Below are 18,157 nucleotides of genomic sequence, written 5' to 3'. Positions count from 1 at the left end.
ACCCATAGTAATAACAATTAGAAAAATCTATTTTTCATTCTTGGAGGTAAAATATTAAAACTTTTTAGAGTTCACCAGAAAGTGCTGAAGACAAGGAAGTAGTGGGGGGCTCTTTGGTGGTGAAGGCCCCTGAGCAAATGATCCTTTCACCCTCAATAAAATCAGGACCTTCAAGCAAAACACACGGATCTTTTCTATGATCGAAACTGAAAAAATTGTCGCCCATGGCTTTTTAATTTGGTGGCTTCAAATGTCATCAAGGCAAGCAGAGAAGGCAATCTGCCATAGTTGTAACTGAGCTTGGGGGGAGGTTAACTTCACTAGTAATTATAATTAGTCCATCGTGCTTCACAGTAACAGCCAAGTAATGGTGACCTCGGAGTGAACTCGAGACCTAAGTGCTATCATTAAGGAATGATGAGACCATCAAATCGGGGAAGACTTCAGAAAGTAATGCCCGCAGCCCTTGTGTCTATGACATTTACAAGTTGAGGGTACTATCACTTTAAATTCATTGTACAGTGTTAGTGTTTTTGTTACATGATTGTTACATTGGATATCATCTAGGTATAAAATATTCAGTAAATTTGAAAAATATTTTGCCTTTCCATATTTTGTATTGATATTATGTCTTGAGCTCCATCAAGAGCTGCATTCACAATTCTGCTGGTTACATTGCCCAGTTTCCATAGTTAATGGGATTTGATTGCACCAGTAGGCAAAGGCATTTGTGGATCCTTCCCAATGGTTATGGGAAACGTAAGAAAGTTTTTTTCTCTCTACGGAAAGTTGAAAAGGAATAAGTAAAAAAAACGGAAGGGAAATTAATAACACGAGGAGGGGGGGACCATTTGGGGGCTTGCATGTCCCCCAAGAGCTATAAATCAATCATCGATGAATTGGCTTGAAGATCAACTTCTGAAGAGGTTCTGCAGCAGCTAAAGTAGAAATAACAAAATGTACCAGATGCTGCAAACCCTTATAATAAACTCCCCAGCTTCTACAGCACCCTTTTGCTACCTTCCTCTTAAAGAAACAGTAAACGGAATGATAGAAATAAACAGATCAATTTAAAGGGGAGGTGCAGGATTAGCTGTTGAATGCCTGTTGAATGCCTTACCTTAAATATAGGGCATTAATATCAAATTGCCTCCCACCCTCACCCCAACCAATCAGCTGTTATCAGGTCCTGCATGCTCTGGAAGTACACAGTGTGCTATCCAGAACAGCACTGCTCAATACGCCACATGGTGGCTGTTTTTAGGTACTGCAGCTGTGATCACATTCACTTCTGACCTCTGGCATCCCACCAATCTGATACAGATGGCCTATCATAACGCTTAATCATCAATATTATCATCCTGGAAAACCCCTTTAACAGCTCCCCTCCTCTGGATAGTCAGTCTGCAGACGTCCTACTAGAAACAAAGGGGTTAATTCCCTTGTTTGCCTCCTTTTTCTGCTTGCAGTGGTTCTGCCAAGGGGCAGGACTTAAAGGGGGTTTCCACTTTTAGAAAATTAGACCCCAAATGATTCCTGTAATGTAAATGAATAAAGTCCAATAATACTCACCCTCCCCGCTCCAACACCAGCTCCGCACCGCTGCGCTGGTCCCTGAGTCTTGGCAGTAGCAGTGATGTCATGTCGACAGCTCATATCACCGCTGCAGCCAATCAGTGAGCTCAGCAGATCTACCAATGTAGACAGCAAGAGCTGCTGAGTGATGAGCTGCAGCGGTTATGCGAGTTGTCAACATGACACCACCGCTGCAGACTAAGCACAGAGATAGAAGCCGTGGCGGATAGCTGACACTGGACCTGGGTAGGGTGATTACGCTCTGGTTTTGTTACTTCACATTTTTGGAATCATTAGGGATCCACTTTTCTAAAGATGGAAAACCCCTTTAACATGCTTGGTGTCCCCCTATTGGAGGAAGGCTCCTGCTGCAACCTGTTGCTTTACAGTCAGATCTGGATTTTAATCTTGTTTTTTTGCTTTTTTTAAGTTAGAGAGAAGGAAAAAGCGGATTCCTAGAAGATTTTTTTTATGCATTTTGGCCACAATATGAGAAAAGTTAGAAAAACATGGCAGGAAAAGAAGAAAGGTTCAGATCCACCTGGGTGAATAAAGGTGAGCTCCAATGCCACACACAGCCACCGGGGTGGTGCGATTTTTGGAAGAAATCTGTAGTGTAAAAGCTCAACGTACGCTGAACAAAAATATAACGGCAACACTTTTGTTCTTGATCCCATTTTTCATGAACTGAACTCAAAGATCTAAGACTTTTTCTATGGACACAAAAGGCCTTTTTCTCTCAAAAATTGTTCACAAATTTGTCTAAATCTGTGTTAGTGAGATCTTCTCCTCTGCCGAGATCATCCGTCCACCTCACAGGTGTGACATATCCAGATGCAGATTAAACAGCATGATTATTGCTCAAGTGCGCCTTAGGCTGACCACAATAAATGGCCGCTCTAAAATGTGTAGTTTTATCTCACAACACAAAGCCATAGATGTCGCAAGGTATGAGGCAGCTTGCAATCGGCATACTGACTGCAGGAATGTCCACCAGAGCTGTTGGCCGAGAATTGAATCTTCATTTCTCTACCATAAGCCGTCTCCAAAGATTTTTCGGAGAATTTGGCAGTACATCCAACAGCAGACCACGTGTAACCACACCAGCCCAGAACCTCAACATCCAGCATCTTCATCTCCAAGATCGTCTGAGACCAGCCACCCGGACAGCTGCTGCAACCATCAACCATAAATTTCTGCACAAACTATCAGAAACCGTCTCGGGGAAGTTCATCTGCAGATCATCGTTGTTATTGGGGTCTCCACCTGACTGCAGCTCGTCATCCTCATCGGGGCTTCCACCTGTCTGCAGCTCATCATCATCGGGGTCTCCACCTGACTGCAGCATCGTCATCCTCATCGGGGTCTCCACCTGACTGCAGCTCGTCATCCTCATTGGGTTCTCCACCTGACTGCAGCTCGTCATCCTCATTGGGGTCTCCACCTGACTGCAGCTCGTCATCCTCATCGAGGTCTCCACCTGACTGCAGCTCGTCGTCCTCATTGGGGTCTCCATCTTACTGCAGCTCATTGTCCTCATCGGGGTCTCCACCTGACTGCATCTTGTGGTCCTCATTGGGGTCTCCACCTGACTGCAGCTCATCGTCCTCATCGGGGTCTCCACCTGACTGCAGCTCATCATCCTCATCGGGGTCTTCACTTGACTGCAGCTTGTGGTCCTCATCGCGGTCTACACCTGACTGCAGCTTGTGGTCCTCATCGGGGTCTCCACCTGACTGCAGCTCATCGTTCTCATCGGGGTCTCCACCTGACTGCAGCTTGTCATCCTCATCGGGGTCTCCACCTGACTGCAGCTTGTGGTCCTCATCGGGGTCTATACCTGACTGCAGCTTGTCATCATCGGGGTCTCCACCTGACTGCAGTTTGTTGTTGAGTGGAAAAATGCTTACATTTGATGGTGTCTGGAACATTGGAGAGGTGTTCTCTTGATGGATGAATCCCGGTTTTCACTGTACAGGGCAGATGGCAGACTGCGTGTATGGCGTCATGTAGGAGAGCAATTTACTGATGTCACCATTGTGAATCCAGTGGCCCACGGTGGCGGTGGGGTTATGGTATGGGCAGGCATATGTTATGGACAACGAACACAGGTGCATTTTATTGATGCCATATTGAATGCACAGAAATATACTGTGACGAGATCCTGAGGCCCATTGTTGTGCCATTCATTCACGACCATCACCTCATCTTGCAGCATGATAATGCACAGCCCCATGTTGCAGCATGGTAATGCACGGCCCCATGTTGCAGTATGGTAATGCATGGCCCCATGATGCAGCATGGTAATGCACGGCCCCAGGTTGCAACATGATAATGCACCGCCCCATCTTACAGCATGATAATGTACGGCCCCATCTTACAGCATGATAATGCATGGCCCCAGGTTGCAGCATGATAATGCACGGCCCCATGTTGCAGCATGATAATGCATGGCCCCAGGTTGCAGCATGATAATGCATGGCCCCAGGTTGCAGCATGATAATGCATGGCCCCAGGTTGCAGCATGATAAGGCATGGCTCCAGGTTGCAGCATGATAATGCATGGCCCCAGGTTGCAGCATGATAATGCACGGCCCCATGTTGCAGCATGATAATGCATGGCCCCAGGTTGCAGCATGATAATGCATAGCCCCATGTTGCAGCATGTTAATGTATGGCCCCATGTTGCAGCATGATAATGTACGGCCCCATGTTGCAGCATGATAATGCACGGCCCCATGTTGCAGCATGATAATGCATGGCCCCAGGTTGCAGCATCATAATGCATGGCCCCATGTTGCAGCATGATAATGTACGGCCCCATGTTGCAGCATGATAATGCACGGCCCCATGTTGCAGCATGATAATGCACGGCCCCATGTTGCAAAATGATAATGCACGGCCCCATGATGCAGCATGATAATGTACGGCCCCATGTTGCAGCATGATAATGTACAGCCACAGGTTGCAGCATGATAATGCATGGCCCCATGTTGCAGCATGATAATGCATGGCCCCATCTTGCAACATGATAATGCACGGCCCCATCTTGCAACATGATAATGCACGGCCCCATGTTGCAACTAATGTTGAGCAAATTTGTTCGGCATTTCAAATTCGTCTTCATGTTCAGGGTTCCGGCTTGTTCGCGCAAAAAAAAATCAGCTCCGCCCATGAACATCCCTGATTTGCCATGCTGTCACGCAGATAACATCAAACCCCGAACACGAATTTGAAATGCCGAACAAATTCGCTCAACACTAGTTGCAGCATGATAATGCACGTCCCCAGGTTGCAGCATGATAATGCACGTCCCCAGGTTGCAGCATGATAATGCACGGCCCCAGGTTGCAGCAAGATAATGCACAGTCCCATGTTGCAGCATGATAATGCACAGTCCCATGTTGCAGCATGATAATGCATGGCCCCAGGTTGCAGCATGATAATGCACGGCCCCAGGTTGCAGCATGATAATGCACGGCCCCAGGTTGCAGCATGATAATGCACAGTCCCATGTTGCAGCATGATAATGCACTAATGCACAGCCCCAGGTTGCAGCATGATAATGCACAGTCCCATGTTGCAGCATGATAATGCACAGTCCCATATTTCAAGGATCTGTACACAAGTCTTGAAAGCTGGAAACATCCCAGTTCTTGCATGGCAGCACACTCACCGGACATGTCACCCATTGAATATGTTTGGGATGCTTGGGATCGGCGTGCCCTCATCATCTCCCGCCTCGACTACTGCAACATCCTCCTCTGTGGCCTACCTGCTGACACTCTCGCACCCCTCCAGTCCATCCTCAACTCTGCTGCACGACTCGTTTATCTCTCGCCTCGCTACTCCTCTGCTACCCCCCTTTGCAAAACCCTTCATTGGCTCCCATTCCCCCAGCGTATCCAGTTCAAACTACCAACACTGACCTACAAAGCCATCCACAACCTCTCTCCTCCGTACATCTCTGAACTAATCTCCCAATATATTCCTTCAAGTAACCTCCGTTCCTCCCAAGAACTCCTTCTCTCCTCCATACTTATTCATTCCTCACGCAATCGCCTCCAAGATTTCTCCCGAATATCCCCCGTCCTATGGAATTCTGTGCCTCAACACGTCCGACTATCCACCACACCTGGATCCTTCCCACGGAATCTGAAAACCCATCTCTTCAAGAAAGCCTACAGCCTGCCATGACCTTGCTTGCTGCCACCTCAACCAACAAAATCGGAACTTCTGCAACCCCTCAACCTACTGTCTCTGCCCCTTTCCTGTAGAATGTAAGCCTGCAAGGGCAGGGTCCTCTTCCCTCCGTACCGTTCCATCAATGTTAGTTTGTTTACTGTAAGTGATATTTTTACTTGGTATGTAACCCCTTCTTATATACAGCACCATGGAATCAATGGCGCTATATAAATAAATAAATAATAATAATAATATACGACAGCGTGTTCAAGTTCCTGCCAATATCCAGCAACTTTGCAGCCATTGAAGAGGAGTGGAGCAACAATCCACAATCAACAACCTGATCAACTCTACGCGAAGGAGATGTGTTGTAGCACGTGAGGCAAATGGTGGTCACCCCACATACTGAATGGTCTTCTGAGCCCCCCCCCCCCCCGGACCCTACAATACAGTAAAACTGTACATTTTAGAGCAGGGGTCTCGAACACGCGGGCCGCATGCGGCCCCTCCGGCTGCTTCATGCAGCCCGCAGGCACAGACCCCATAACGATCGCGTCTCTCTCCAGCAGCCGCCGCCATCAGCGCTGTAATGTCAGCTGCTGGCCTCTGATAGGCCGTCGGCTGACACTGGTATTGCTGTGCAGAGAGCCGGTCTCTGCTCGGCAATACACTGCATTACAGCGCTGATGTCGGCGGCTGCTGGAGAGATCCGCGATAGTTATGGGGTCTGTGCCTGCGGCCACAGGTGCAGAAAGGACGCCGAGGGAGCGGAGGACAGGTGAGAAGAATCTTTTTTTTTTTCTGTCATGTCTATGTGAAATACCTGGGGAGGGAACCTGTGCACAGTATATGGGGGGGAGGGAACCTGTGCACAGTATATGGGGGGGGAGGGAACCTGTGCACAGTATATGGGGGGGAGGGAACCTGTGCACAGTATATGGGGGGGGGGAGGGAACCTGTGCACAGTATATGGGGGGGGAGGGAACCTGTGCACAGTATATGGGGGGGAGGGAACCTGTGCACAGTATATGGGGGGGGAGGGAACCTGTGCACAGTATATGGGGGAGGGAACCTGTGCACAGTATATGGGGGGGAGGAAACCTGTGCACAGTATATGGGGGGGAGGGAACCTGTGCACAGTATATGGGGGGGAGGGAACCTGTGCACAGTATATGGGGGGGGAGGGAACCTGTGCACAGTATATGGGGGAGGGAACCTGTGCACAGTATATGGGGGGGGAGGGAACCTGTGCACAGTATATGGGGGAGGGAACCTGTGCACAGTATATGGGGGGGGAGGAAACCTGTGGACAGTATATGGGGGGGGAGGAAACCTGTGGACAGTATATGGGGGGGGAGGGAACCTGTGCACAGTATATGGGGGAGGGAACCTGTGCACAGTATATGGGGGGGGGGGGAAACCTGTGCACAGTTTATGGGGGAGGGAACCTGTGCACAGTATATGGGGGGGGAGGGAACCTGTGCACAGTATATGGGGGGGGGAGGGAACCTGTGCACAGTATATGGGGGGGGGAGGGAACCTGTGCACAGTATATGGGGGAGGGAACCTGTGCACAGTATATGGGGGGGGAGGGAACCTGTGCACAGTATATGGGGGAGGGAACCTGTGCACAGTATATGGGGGGGGAGGAAACCTGTGCACAGTATATGGGGGGGAGGGAACCTGTGCACAGTATATGGGGGGGGGGAAACCTGTGCACAGTATATGGGGGGGAGGGAACCTGTGCACAGTATATGGGGGGGAGGGAACCTGTGCACAGTATATGGGGGGGGAGGGAACCTGTGCACAGTATATGGGGGAGGGAACCTGTGCACAGTATATGGGGGGGGAGGGAACCTGTGCACAGTATATGGGGGAGGGAACCTGTGCACAGTATATGGGGGGGGAGGAAACCTGTGGACAGTATATGGGGCGGGAGGAAACCTGTGGACAGTATATGGGGGGGGAGGGAACCTGTGCACAGTATATGGGGGAGGGAACCTGTGCACAGTATATGGGGGGGGAGGAAACCTGTGGACAGTATATGGGGGGGGGGAACCTGTGCACAGTATATGGGGGGGGAGGGAACCTGTGCACAGTATATGGGGGAGGGAACCTGTGCACAGTATATGGGGGGGGAGGGAACCTGTGCACAGTATATGGGGGGGGGGTGACCTGTGCACAGTATATGGAGGGGGGGTGACCTGTGCACAGTATATGGGGGAGGGAACCTGTGCACAGTATATGGGGGGGGAGGGAACCTGTGCACAGTATATGGGGGGGGGTGACCTGTGCACAGTATATGGAGGGGGGGTGACCTGTGCACAGTATATGGGGGAGGGAACCTGTGCACAGTATATGGGGGGGGAGGAAACCTGTGGACAGTATATGGGGGGGGAGGAAACCTGTGGACAGTATATGGGGGGGGAGGGAACCTGTGCACAGTATATGGGGGAGGGAACCTGTGCACAGTATATGGGGGGGGGAGGAAACCTGTGGACAGTATATGGGGGGGAGGGAACCTGTGCACAGTATATGGGGGGGGAGGGAACCTGTGCACAGTATATGGGGGAGGGAACCTGTGCACAGTATATGGGGGGGGAGGAAACCTGTGGACAGTATATGGGGGGGGGAACCTGTGCACAGTATATGGGGGGGGAGGGAACCTGTGCACAGTATATGGGGGAGGGAACCTGTGCACAGTATATGGGGGGGGGAGGAAACCTGTGGACAGTATATGGGGGGGAGGGAACCTGTGCACAGTATATGGGGGGGGAGGGAACCTGTGCACAGTATATGGGGGAGGGAACCTGTGCACAGTATATGGGGGGGGAGGAAACCTGTGGACAGTATATGGGGGGGGGGGAACCTGTGCACAGTATATGGGGGGGGAACCTGTGCACAGTATATGGGGGGGAGGGAACCTGTGCACAGTATATGGGGGGGGGAACCTGTGCACAGTATATGGGGGGGGAGGAAACCTGTGCACAGTATATGGGGGGGAGGGAACCTGTGCACAGTATATGGGGGGGGGGGAACCTGTGCACAGTATATGGGGGGGAGGGAACCTGTGCACAGTATATGGGGGGGAGGGAACCTGTGCACAGTATATGGGGGGGGAACCTGTGCACAGTATATGGGGGGGTGACCTGTGCACAGTATATGGGGGGGTGACCTGTGCACAGTATATGGGGGGGGGAACCTGTGCACAGTATATGGGGGGGGAGGAAACCTGTGCACAGTATATGGGGGGGGGAACCTGTGCACAGTATATGTTGGGGGGGGTGACCTGTGCACAGTATATGGGGGGGTGACCTGTGCACAGTATATGGGGGGGAGGGAACCTGTGCACAGTATATGGGGGAGGGAACCTGTGCACAGTATATGTTGGGGGGGGTGACCTGTGCACAGTATATGGGGGGGTGACCTGTGCACAGTATATGGGGGGGAGGGAACCTGTGCACAGTATATGGGGGGGTGACCTGTGCACAGTATATGGGGGGGGGAACCTGTGCACAGTATATGGGGGGGAGGGGACCTGTGCACAGTATATGTTGGGGGGGGGTGACCTGTGCACAGTATATGGGGGGGTGACCTGTGCACAGTATATGGGGGGGGAGGGAATCTGTGCACAGTATATGGGGGGGGGACCTGTGCACAGTATATGGGGGGGGGTGACCTGTGCACAGTATATGGGGGGGTGACCTGTGCACAGTATATGGGGGGGTGACCTGTGCACAGTATACGGGGGGGAATCTGTGCACAGTATATGGGGGGGTGACCTGTGCACAGTATATGGGGGGGTGACCTGTGCACAGTATATGGGGGGGGGAACCTGTGCACAGTATATGGGGGGGGGGAAACCTGTGCACAGTATATGGGGGGGGGAACCTGTGCACAGTATATGGGGGGGGGGAACCTGTGCACAGTATATGGGGGGGGGGGAACCTGTGCACAGTATATGGGGGGGGGGAGGAAACCTGTGCACAGTATATGGGGGGGGGGGGAAACCTGTGCACAGTATATGGGGGGGGGGAAACCTGTGCACAGTATATGGGGGGGGAAACCTGTGCACAGTATATGGGGGGGGGGAACCTGTGCACAGTATATGGGGGGACGGACCTGTGCACAGTATATGGGGGGGGGAGGAAACCTGTGCACAGTATATGGGGGGGGGAACCTGTGCACAGTATATGGGGGGGAAACCTGTGCACAGTATATGGGGGGGGGGAACCTGTGCACAGTATATGGGGGGGGGAACCTGTGCACAGTATATGGGGGGTGAGGGAACCTGTGCACAGTATATGGGGGGGAGGGAACCTGTGCACAGTATATGGGGGGGTGACCTGTGCACAGTATATGGGGGGGAGGGAACCTGTGCACAGTATATGGGGGGGTGACCTGTGCACAGTATATGGGGGGGTGACCTGTGCACAGTATATGGGGGGGGGAACCTGTGCACAGTATATGGGGGGGGAGGAAACCTGTGCACAGTATATGGGGGGGGGAACCTGTGCACAGTATATGTTGGGGGGGTGACCTGTGCACAGTATATGGGGGGGTGACCTGTGCACAGTATATGGGGGGGAGGGAACCTGTGCACAGTATATGGGGGAGGGAACCTGTGCACAGTATATGTTGGGGGGGGTGACCTGTGCACAGTATATGGGGGGGTGACCTGTGCACAGTATATGGGGGGGAGGGAACCTGTGCACAGTATATGGGGGGGTGACCTGTGCACAGTATATGGGGGGGGGGGAACCTGTGCACAGTATATGGGGGGGGAGGAAACCTGTGCACAGTATATGGGGGGGAGGGAACCTGTGCACAGTATATGGGGGGGTGACCTGTGCACAGTATATGGGGGGGGGAACCTGTGCACAGTATATGGGGGGGGAGGAAATCTGTGCACAGTATATGGGGGGGGGAGGGAACCTGTGCACAGTATATGTTGGGGGGGGTGACCTGTGCACAGTATATGGGGGGGTGACCTGTGCACAGTATATGGGGGGGAGGGAATCTGTGCACAGTATATGGGGGGGGGACCTGTGCACAGTATATGGGGGGGGTGACCCTTGCACAGTATATGGGGGGGTGACCTGTGCACAGTATATGGGGGGGTGACCTGTGCACAGTATATGGGGGGGGTGACCTGTGCACAGTATATGGGGGGGTGACCTGTGCACAGTATATGGGGGGGGGAATCTGTGCACAGTATATGGGGGGGTGACCTGTGCACAGTATATGGGGGGGTGACCTGTGCACAGTATATGGGGGGGGGAACCTGTGCACAGTATATGGGGGGGGGGAAACCTGTGCACAGTATATGGGGGGGGAACCTGTGCACAGTATATGGGGGGGGAGGGAACCTGTGCACAGTATATGGGGGGGGGGGAACCTGTGCACAGTATATGGGGGGGGGAGGAAACCTGTGCACAGTATATGGGGGGGGGAAACCTGTGCACAGTATATGGGGGGGGGGAACCTGTGCACAGTATATGGGGGGGGGAACCTGTGCACAGTATATGGGGGGACGGACCTGTGCACAGTATATGGGGGGGGAGGAAACCTGTGCACAGTATATGGGGGGGGAACCTGTGCACAGTATATGGGGGGGAAACCTGTGCACAGTATATGGGGGGGGGAACCTGTGCACAGTATATGGGGGGGGAACCTGTGCACAGTATATGGGGGGGGAGGAAACCTGTGCACAGTATATGGGGGGGAAGGGAACCTGTGCACAGTATATGGGGGGGGGGAGGGAACCTGTGCACAGTATATGGGGGGGGAACCTGTGCACAGTATATGGGGGGGGAGGAAACCTGTGCACAGTATATGGGGGGGGGAGGGAACCTGTGCACAGTATATGGGGGGGTGACCTGTGCACAGTATATGGGGGGGTGACCTGTGCGCAGTATATGGGGGGGTGACCTGTGCACAGTATGGGGGGGGTGGACCTGGATGGCGGATGTGTCTGCAATATGGCGACCTGGATGGAGGACGTGTCTGCAATATGGGGACCTGGATGGGGGACGTGTCTGCAATATGGCGACCTGGATGGAGGACGTGTCTGCAATATGGGGACCTGGATGGGGGATGTGTCTGCAATATGGCGACCTGGATGGGGGACGTGTCTGCAATATGGGGACCTGGATGGGGGATGTGTCTGCAATATGGGGACCTGGATGGGGGACGTGTCTGCAATATGGGGACCTGGATGGGGGATGTGTCTGCAATATGGGGACCTGGATGGGGGATGTGTCTGCAATATGGGGACCTGGATGGGGGACGTGTCTGCAATATGGGGACCTGTTCAAAAGGTGTATAGAAAAAAAAATGGTATCCCTAAAAATGTCACTTTGTCCTGCAAATAATGTGGCCCCCCAAATTAAATGTTTTTCCGTGTGCGGCCCATATACCCAGCTGAGTTTGAGACCCCTGTTTTAGAGTGTGCTTTTATTGTGACTACCCTAAAGCACACCTGTGCAATAATCATGTGTCTAATCAGCATCTGGATATGCCACACCTGTGAGGTGGACGGATTATCTCGGCGGAGGAGAAGATCTCACTAACACAGATCTAAACCCATATGTGATCAATACTGGAGAGAAAAAGACCTTTTGTACATAGAAAAAGTCTTAGATCTTTGAGTTCGGCTCATGAAAAATGGGAGCAAAAATAAAAGTGTTGTGTTTATATTTTTGTCCAGTGTATTTCCCATATAGAAAAGATATCCAATATATATAGTCCGCTACACTAGAATCCAATTCCTCATTACTTAGACCGTGGACTGAGGATTTTGAGTAGCTAAGTATCAACCAGTTAGAAATCTGATTAATGATACCAATAATTTGCTACGTTACCGTTCCCTAAGTAATGATAATCTACCAAGATATGCCTAGCCAATTACCAATTGTTGGTTAATTACTCTTGACATGGGACCTATTAGACTAATTAGCCCTTTATTTCATTTTATCGTTCAGCCACTTTCACTTAAACATCAAGAATTTTCTATGTTGAGAATAAAAGTGAATAATTCCCGGGGCTGAAATTATCTCAGAATGAAAATGTCTCTGCTTAAGTAAGCATCAAATCGAGGAACAGTACAAATGTATTCCCACAATGTGCATCTCAGGAGGCAATAAGGAGAGAGTCACATCAGCCTCTATACGATATATTCTACGGCCGCCTTTATCAAAATATTGTGCAATTTGCGCACAATCTTTAGTCTTCTCCAAGTCCGGCGCTCCATTAAATGCTGCACGTTAGTGATACATTGGGAGCAAATTACACCAACACAACATATTATCATGGTCCACATCCCAAAGATAGAAAAGAGCAGGAGACCAAGGATCAAATGTTACACGTTAGAGTAGAAGTTTGCTCTTTATTCGTGTTAAGAAAGATTACGGAATTTTTGTATTTGTTCCATGACTTTTTTTTAATGGCCTGTCTTGTATATGATCCTTTGTTTCCGACTTTTATGTAGAAAATGCCTTGATAAATATTCCGCACCCAAGGGCAGAAGTTTAACTACGCCCCCTATTGTCGTTATTTTTAAGTTCCAGATAAAAAACATAGTGTGTTATAGGGTGTAAAACACTGATAAGGTTGGTGAAGGAGGTCACGGCAAGGAAATGGAAAAAAAATTTGTGCACAATGAAATGAAAAATCTTCACGTCCATCAGTTTTCTTTCTCTTTCATTTCTCTTTCCTTACTTTCTACTATGTATCTATTTTTTCTTTCTTTCTTTTTTACATTTCTTTCTTTCCTTCCTTCCACCCTCCCTCTGTTCTTTCCTTCATTACTTTCCACTTCCTTACCTCCTTTACTTCTCAAGGATTGCTATTCTCTTTCTTTCTATCTTTCTTTCTTTCTTTTTCTTAATTTCCTTCTTACATCTATTATTTTCGCTTCCTTCCACCCTCCCTTCGTTCCTTCCTTCATTATTTTCCACTTCCTTCCCTCCTTTATTTCTCGAGGTTTGCTATTCTCTTTCTTTTATGTACCTATATTTCTTTCTTTCTTTATTTCTACATATTTCTACCTATTTTCTTTCTTACTTTCTACTATCTACCTATTTTCTTTCTTTCTACTATCTACTTATTTTCTTTCTTTCATCTATCTACCTATTTCCTTTTTCTTCTTTCTTTCTTTCTTTTTCTACTATCTACATATTTTCTTTCTTCTTTTTACTATCTACCTATTTTCTTTCTTTCTTTCTTACTTTCTACTATCTACCTATTTTCTTTCTATCTTTCTTTCTACTATCTACCTATTTTCTTTCTTACTTACTTTCTACTATCTACCTATTTTCTTTCTTTCTTTCTACTATCTACCTATTTTCTTTCTTTCTTTCTTACTTTCTACTATCTACATAGTTTCTTTTTATCTTTCTTTCTACTATCTACCTATTTTCTTTCTATCTTTCTTTCTACTATCTACCTATTTTCTTTCTTTCTTACTTTCTACTATCTACCTATTTTCTTTCTTTCTTTCTACTATCTACCTATTTTCTTTCTTTCTACTATCTACCTATTTTCTTTCTTTCTACTATCTACCTACTTTCTTTCTTTCTTTCATCTACCTATTTTCTCTTTCTTACTTTCTACTATCTATATATTTTCTTTCTTTCTTTCTACTATCTACATATTTTCTTTCTTTTTTTCTTTCTACTATCTACCTATTTTCTCTTTTTTCTTACTTTCTACTATCTACCTATTTTCTTTCTTTCTTTCTTACTTTCTACTATCTACATATTTTCTTTCTTTCTTACTTTATACTATCTACCTACTTTCTTTCTTTCCTTCCTTTCTCTTTCATCTATTCTCTTTCTTTCATTCTTACTTTCTACTAGGTACCTACCCTTCTTTTTCTTTCTTCCCTCTTCCTTTTTCTTCATTTCCTTCTTACATCTATTATCTTTCTTTCTTCTTTTATTTCTCATGGTTTGCTATATTCCTTCTTTCTTTCTTTTCCCTCACTCCCCCTTTCCTCCTTCCTTCCTCCCCTCATTGTGTCCCTTCTTTCCCTCCTTTCTTTAGGATTGCTATTCTGATACTTTCTCTCACACCCTGATGTCCTGGTCGCCTGTACGCCGAGTCCTGGTGACGCTGGTTCTCTCTCAGGTCTGTATATAGGGCACTGACCGTATGCAGAGAGTAAGTTTACACTATTTCAGTGGTTTTCTCGCTGCTTTGATGTGAACGTTTCTTTGTATCCTGTAGACACTTTCTATGCCCTATACAGATAAGCAGCTAAATACAGCCCCCTCTCACTAATAATCAGGGACATTTCTTTCATCCTCAGACCCCCATGATCCTAAGATGGAATGATTGAGTGGTCATACAGAGATTGAGATGAAAACCACTTTGTGAGATATTGACCAATTCCATCCAATTTCCTTCCATATGGGATGTAATTCCCATCAGAAAAAATTGGTCTATACATGGCGGCCAGATCATAAACCATTTCACAGCACGACATCCTCTATCAGGATTATAGCAGTAGATACAATAAGACCCAACTTTAGAATCATGTATTATTCATGTATCAACTATTTGTTTTTTTTTTACATGTCAATGAGATTTAAGAAAATTACCTTAGGGCGGCTGTTTTCCCATTTTTGTGCATGCAGGTCACCAGTCGTGTTTGATACCCTATTTGTATATCCCAGTATCTGTTTTCCTGGCGATTTTTCCTGTTTCGATTCCTCTTTTTCTTAATTAGTTCTCGAGCCTCTGGGTCCTTCACAGCTTTTTCTCTCTCTTTTTCTCTCTCTTTTTCTCTCTCTTTTGCCCGTTCCCTGTTTTTCCCCCTTTTCCCGGTTTGTCTCACGTGTCTAGAAATTGGTATTGAGCAAGAACTCCAAGGACCGACGTTTAGACTGTACATGTTTTCTTCTCCCTCACACGGAGAACCTTGACAAACCTGAAATTCCGTTAGGTTGGGACAACCCGAGCCACCAAACTGGGGCATGGCCACCACATAGCGGGTTCTGTGTTTTAATCCATTGCCGCATGTTTTCGAGCAGTCCGACCACGGAGAAAAATCTGATATGATACAATCCTGAGGACAGGGAATAAGGCAACCTTGTTCTAGCCGGGGTTTGGACTCAAAGTATTCGCATATGCTATCATCGGCCTCCGTCCCGGTGGCTTTCTGTAGACATACGACCTCTCTGGTCTGAATTCCTTCCTCGCCTTTTGTGCATCCTGTGGTTTTCTCTGATAACCTTGACGCGACTGGTGTGCACTGGTCCCAACTACCCAACTGCCAGTCATACAGCTCTTTATGCCAGTCACAAACTCTAAAACAGTTTTGCTGGTTTTCGGGTCTGTCTGTCTGTTTGCAATTTGTTGGGAGAGTCGTCCACCCTTCGGTGTGTGCGCACCAGACCGCCCGTGTCTGAATGCCTCCCGGACCACATTCATCTCCCATACACCTTCCCCATGGACCTGAAACAAGAAACAAAGATATGATTTAAGGACACAGAGGAGAATTTATTATTACATTTCAGATCTTTTAATTGACTAGTTTTTGGTCTGAATCACCTCTTTATATTTGAGCAAAATTCCACTTTAAATTTGTATCTTTTTTAAGTCTGTTACACATTTGCTTGTTTTTTATGTTTGCCATTGTAGGTGAGATTTTTGTTTTCCAGATATTTTTGCCTGATTCATCAATTTCTATAGAGTTATTCAACCTAACGAAAATATACGACAGTCCTATGTACAAGAATATAACTACTATAATACTGCTCCTATGTACAAGAATATAACTACTATAATACTGCTCCTATGTACAAGAATATAACTACTATAATACTGCTCCTATGTACAAGAATATAACTACTATAATACTGCTCCTATGTACAAGAATATAACTACTATAATACTGCTCCTATGTACAAGAATATAACTACTATAATACTGCTCCCTATGTACAAGAATATAACTACTATAATACTGCCCCTATGTACAAGAATATAACTAATATAATACTGCTCCTATGTACAAGAATATAACTACTATAATACTGCTCCCTATGTACAAGAATATAACTACTATAATACTGCTCCTATGTACAAGAATATAACTACTATAATACTGCTCCTATGTACAAGAATATAACTACTATAATACTGCTCCTATGTACAAGAATATAACTACTATAATACTGCTCCCTATGTACAAGAATATAACTACTATAATACTGCTCCTATGTACAAGAATATAACTACTATAAAACTGGTCCTATGTACAAGAATATAACAACTATAATACTGCTCCTATGTACAAGAATATAACTACTATAATACTGCCCCTATGTACAAGAATATAACTACTATAATACTGCCCCCTATGTACAAGAATATAACTACTATAATAGTGCCCCTATGTACAAGAATATAACTACTATAATACTGCCCCTATGTACAAGAATATAACTACTATAATACAGCCTCCTATGTTCTAGAATATAACTACTATAATACTGCTCCCATGTACAAAAATATAACTACTATAATACTGCTCCTATGTACAAGAATATAACTACTATAATACTGCTCCTATGTACAAGAATATAACCACTATAATACTGCCCCTATGTACAAGAATATAACTACTATAATACTGCCCCTATGTACAAGAATATAACTGCTATAATACTGCTCCCATGTACAAAAATATAACTACTATAATACTGCTCCTATGTACAAGAATATAACTACTATAATACTGCCCCTATGTACAAGAATATAACTACTATAATACTGCTCCTATGTACAAGAATATAACTCCTATAATACTGCCCCTATGTACAAGAATATAACTACTATAATACTGCCCCTATGTACAAGAATATAACTGCTATAATACTGCTCCTATGTACAAGAATATAACTACTATAATACTGCCCCCTATGTACAAGAATATAACTACTATAATACTGCTCCTATGTACAAAAATATAACTACTATACTGCTCCTATGTACAAGAATATAACTACTATAATACTGCCCCCTTTGTACAAGAATATAACTACTATAATACTGCCCTCTATGTACAAGAATATAACTACTATAATACTGCTCCTATGTACAAGAATATAACTACTATAATACTGCCCCTATATACAAGAATATAACTACCATAATACTGCCCTCTATGTACAAGAATATAACTACTATAATACTGCTCCTATGTACAAGAATATAACTACTATAATACTGCCCCCTATGTACAAGAATATAACTACTATAATACTGCTCCTATGTACAAAAATATAACTACTATACTGCTCCTATGTACAAGAATATAACTACTATAATACTGCCCCCTTTGTACAAGAATATAACTACTATAATACTGCCCTCTATGTACAAGAATATAA

The 18,157-nt window shown here is 46.7% G+C and overlaps 1 protein-coding gene across 1 annotated transcript in view; it reads right to left on the bottom strand.

The window, feature by feature from the left end:
• The window catches only part of THSD7A (thrombospondin type 1 domain containing 7A), a 740,167-nt gene that overhangs the window by 171,771 nt on the left and 550,239 nt on the right, over positions 1-18,157 (bottom strand). The window contains exon 6 of the mRNA XM_073677287.1: positions 15,363-16,218. Within this exon, the coding sequence (XP_073533388.1) occupies positions 15,363-16,218 (856 nt within the window). The remainder of the gene's footprint in view (positions 1-15,362; positions 16,219-18,157) is intronic.

Source organism: Phyllobates terribilis, unplaced genomic scaffold (genome assembly GCF_046119375.1).
Source record: "Phyllobates terribilis strain yellow unplaced genomic scaffold, ASM4611937v1 Scaffold_4__5_contigs__length_816908805, whole genome shotgun sequence".
Taxonomy (NCBI): domain Eukaryota; kingdom Metazoa; phylum Chordata; class Amphibia; order Anura; family Dendrobatidae; genus Phyllobates; species Phyllobates terribilis.
Note: the sequence above shows the minus strand (reverse complement) of the source record. Positions and strands in the feature narration are given on the sequence as shown.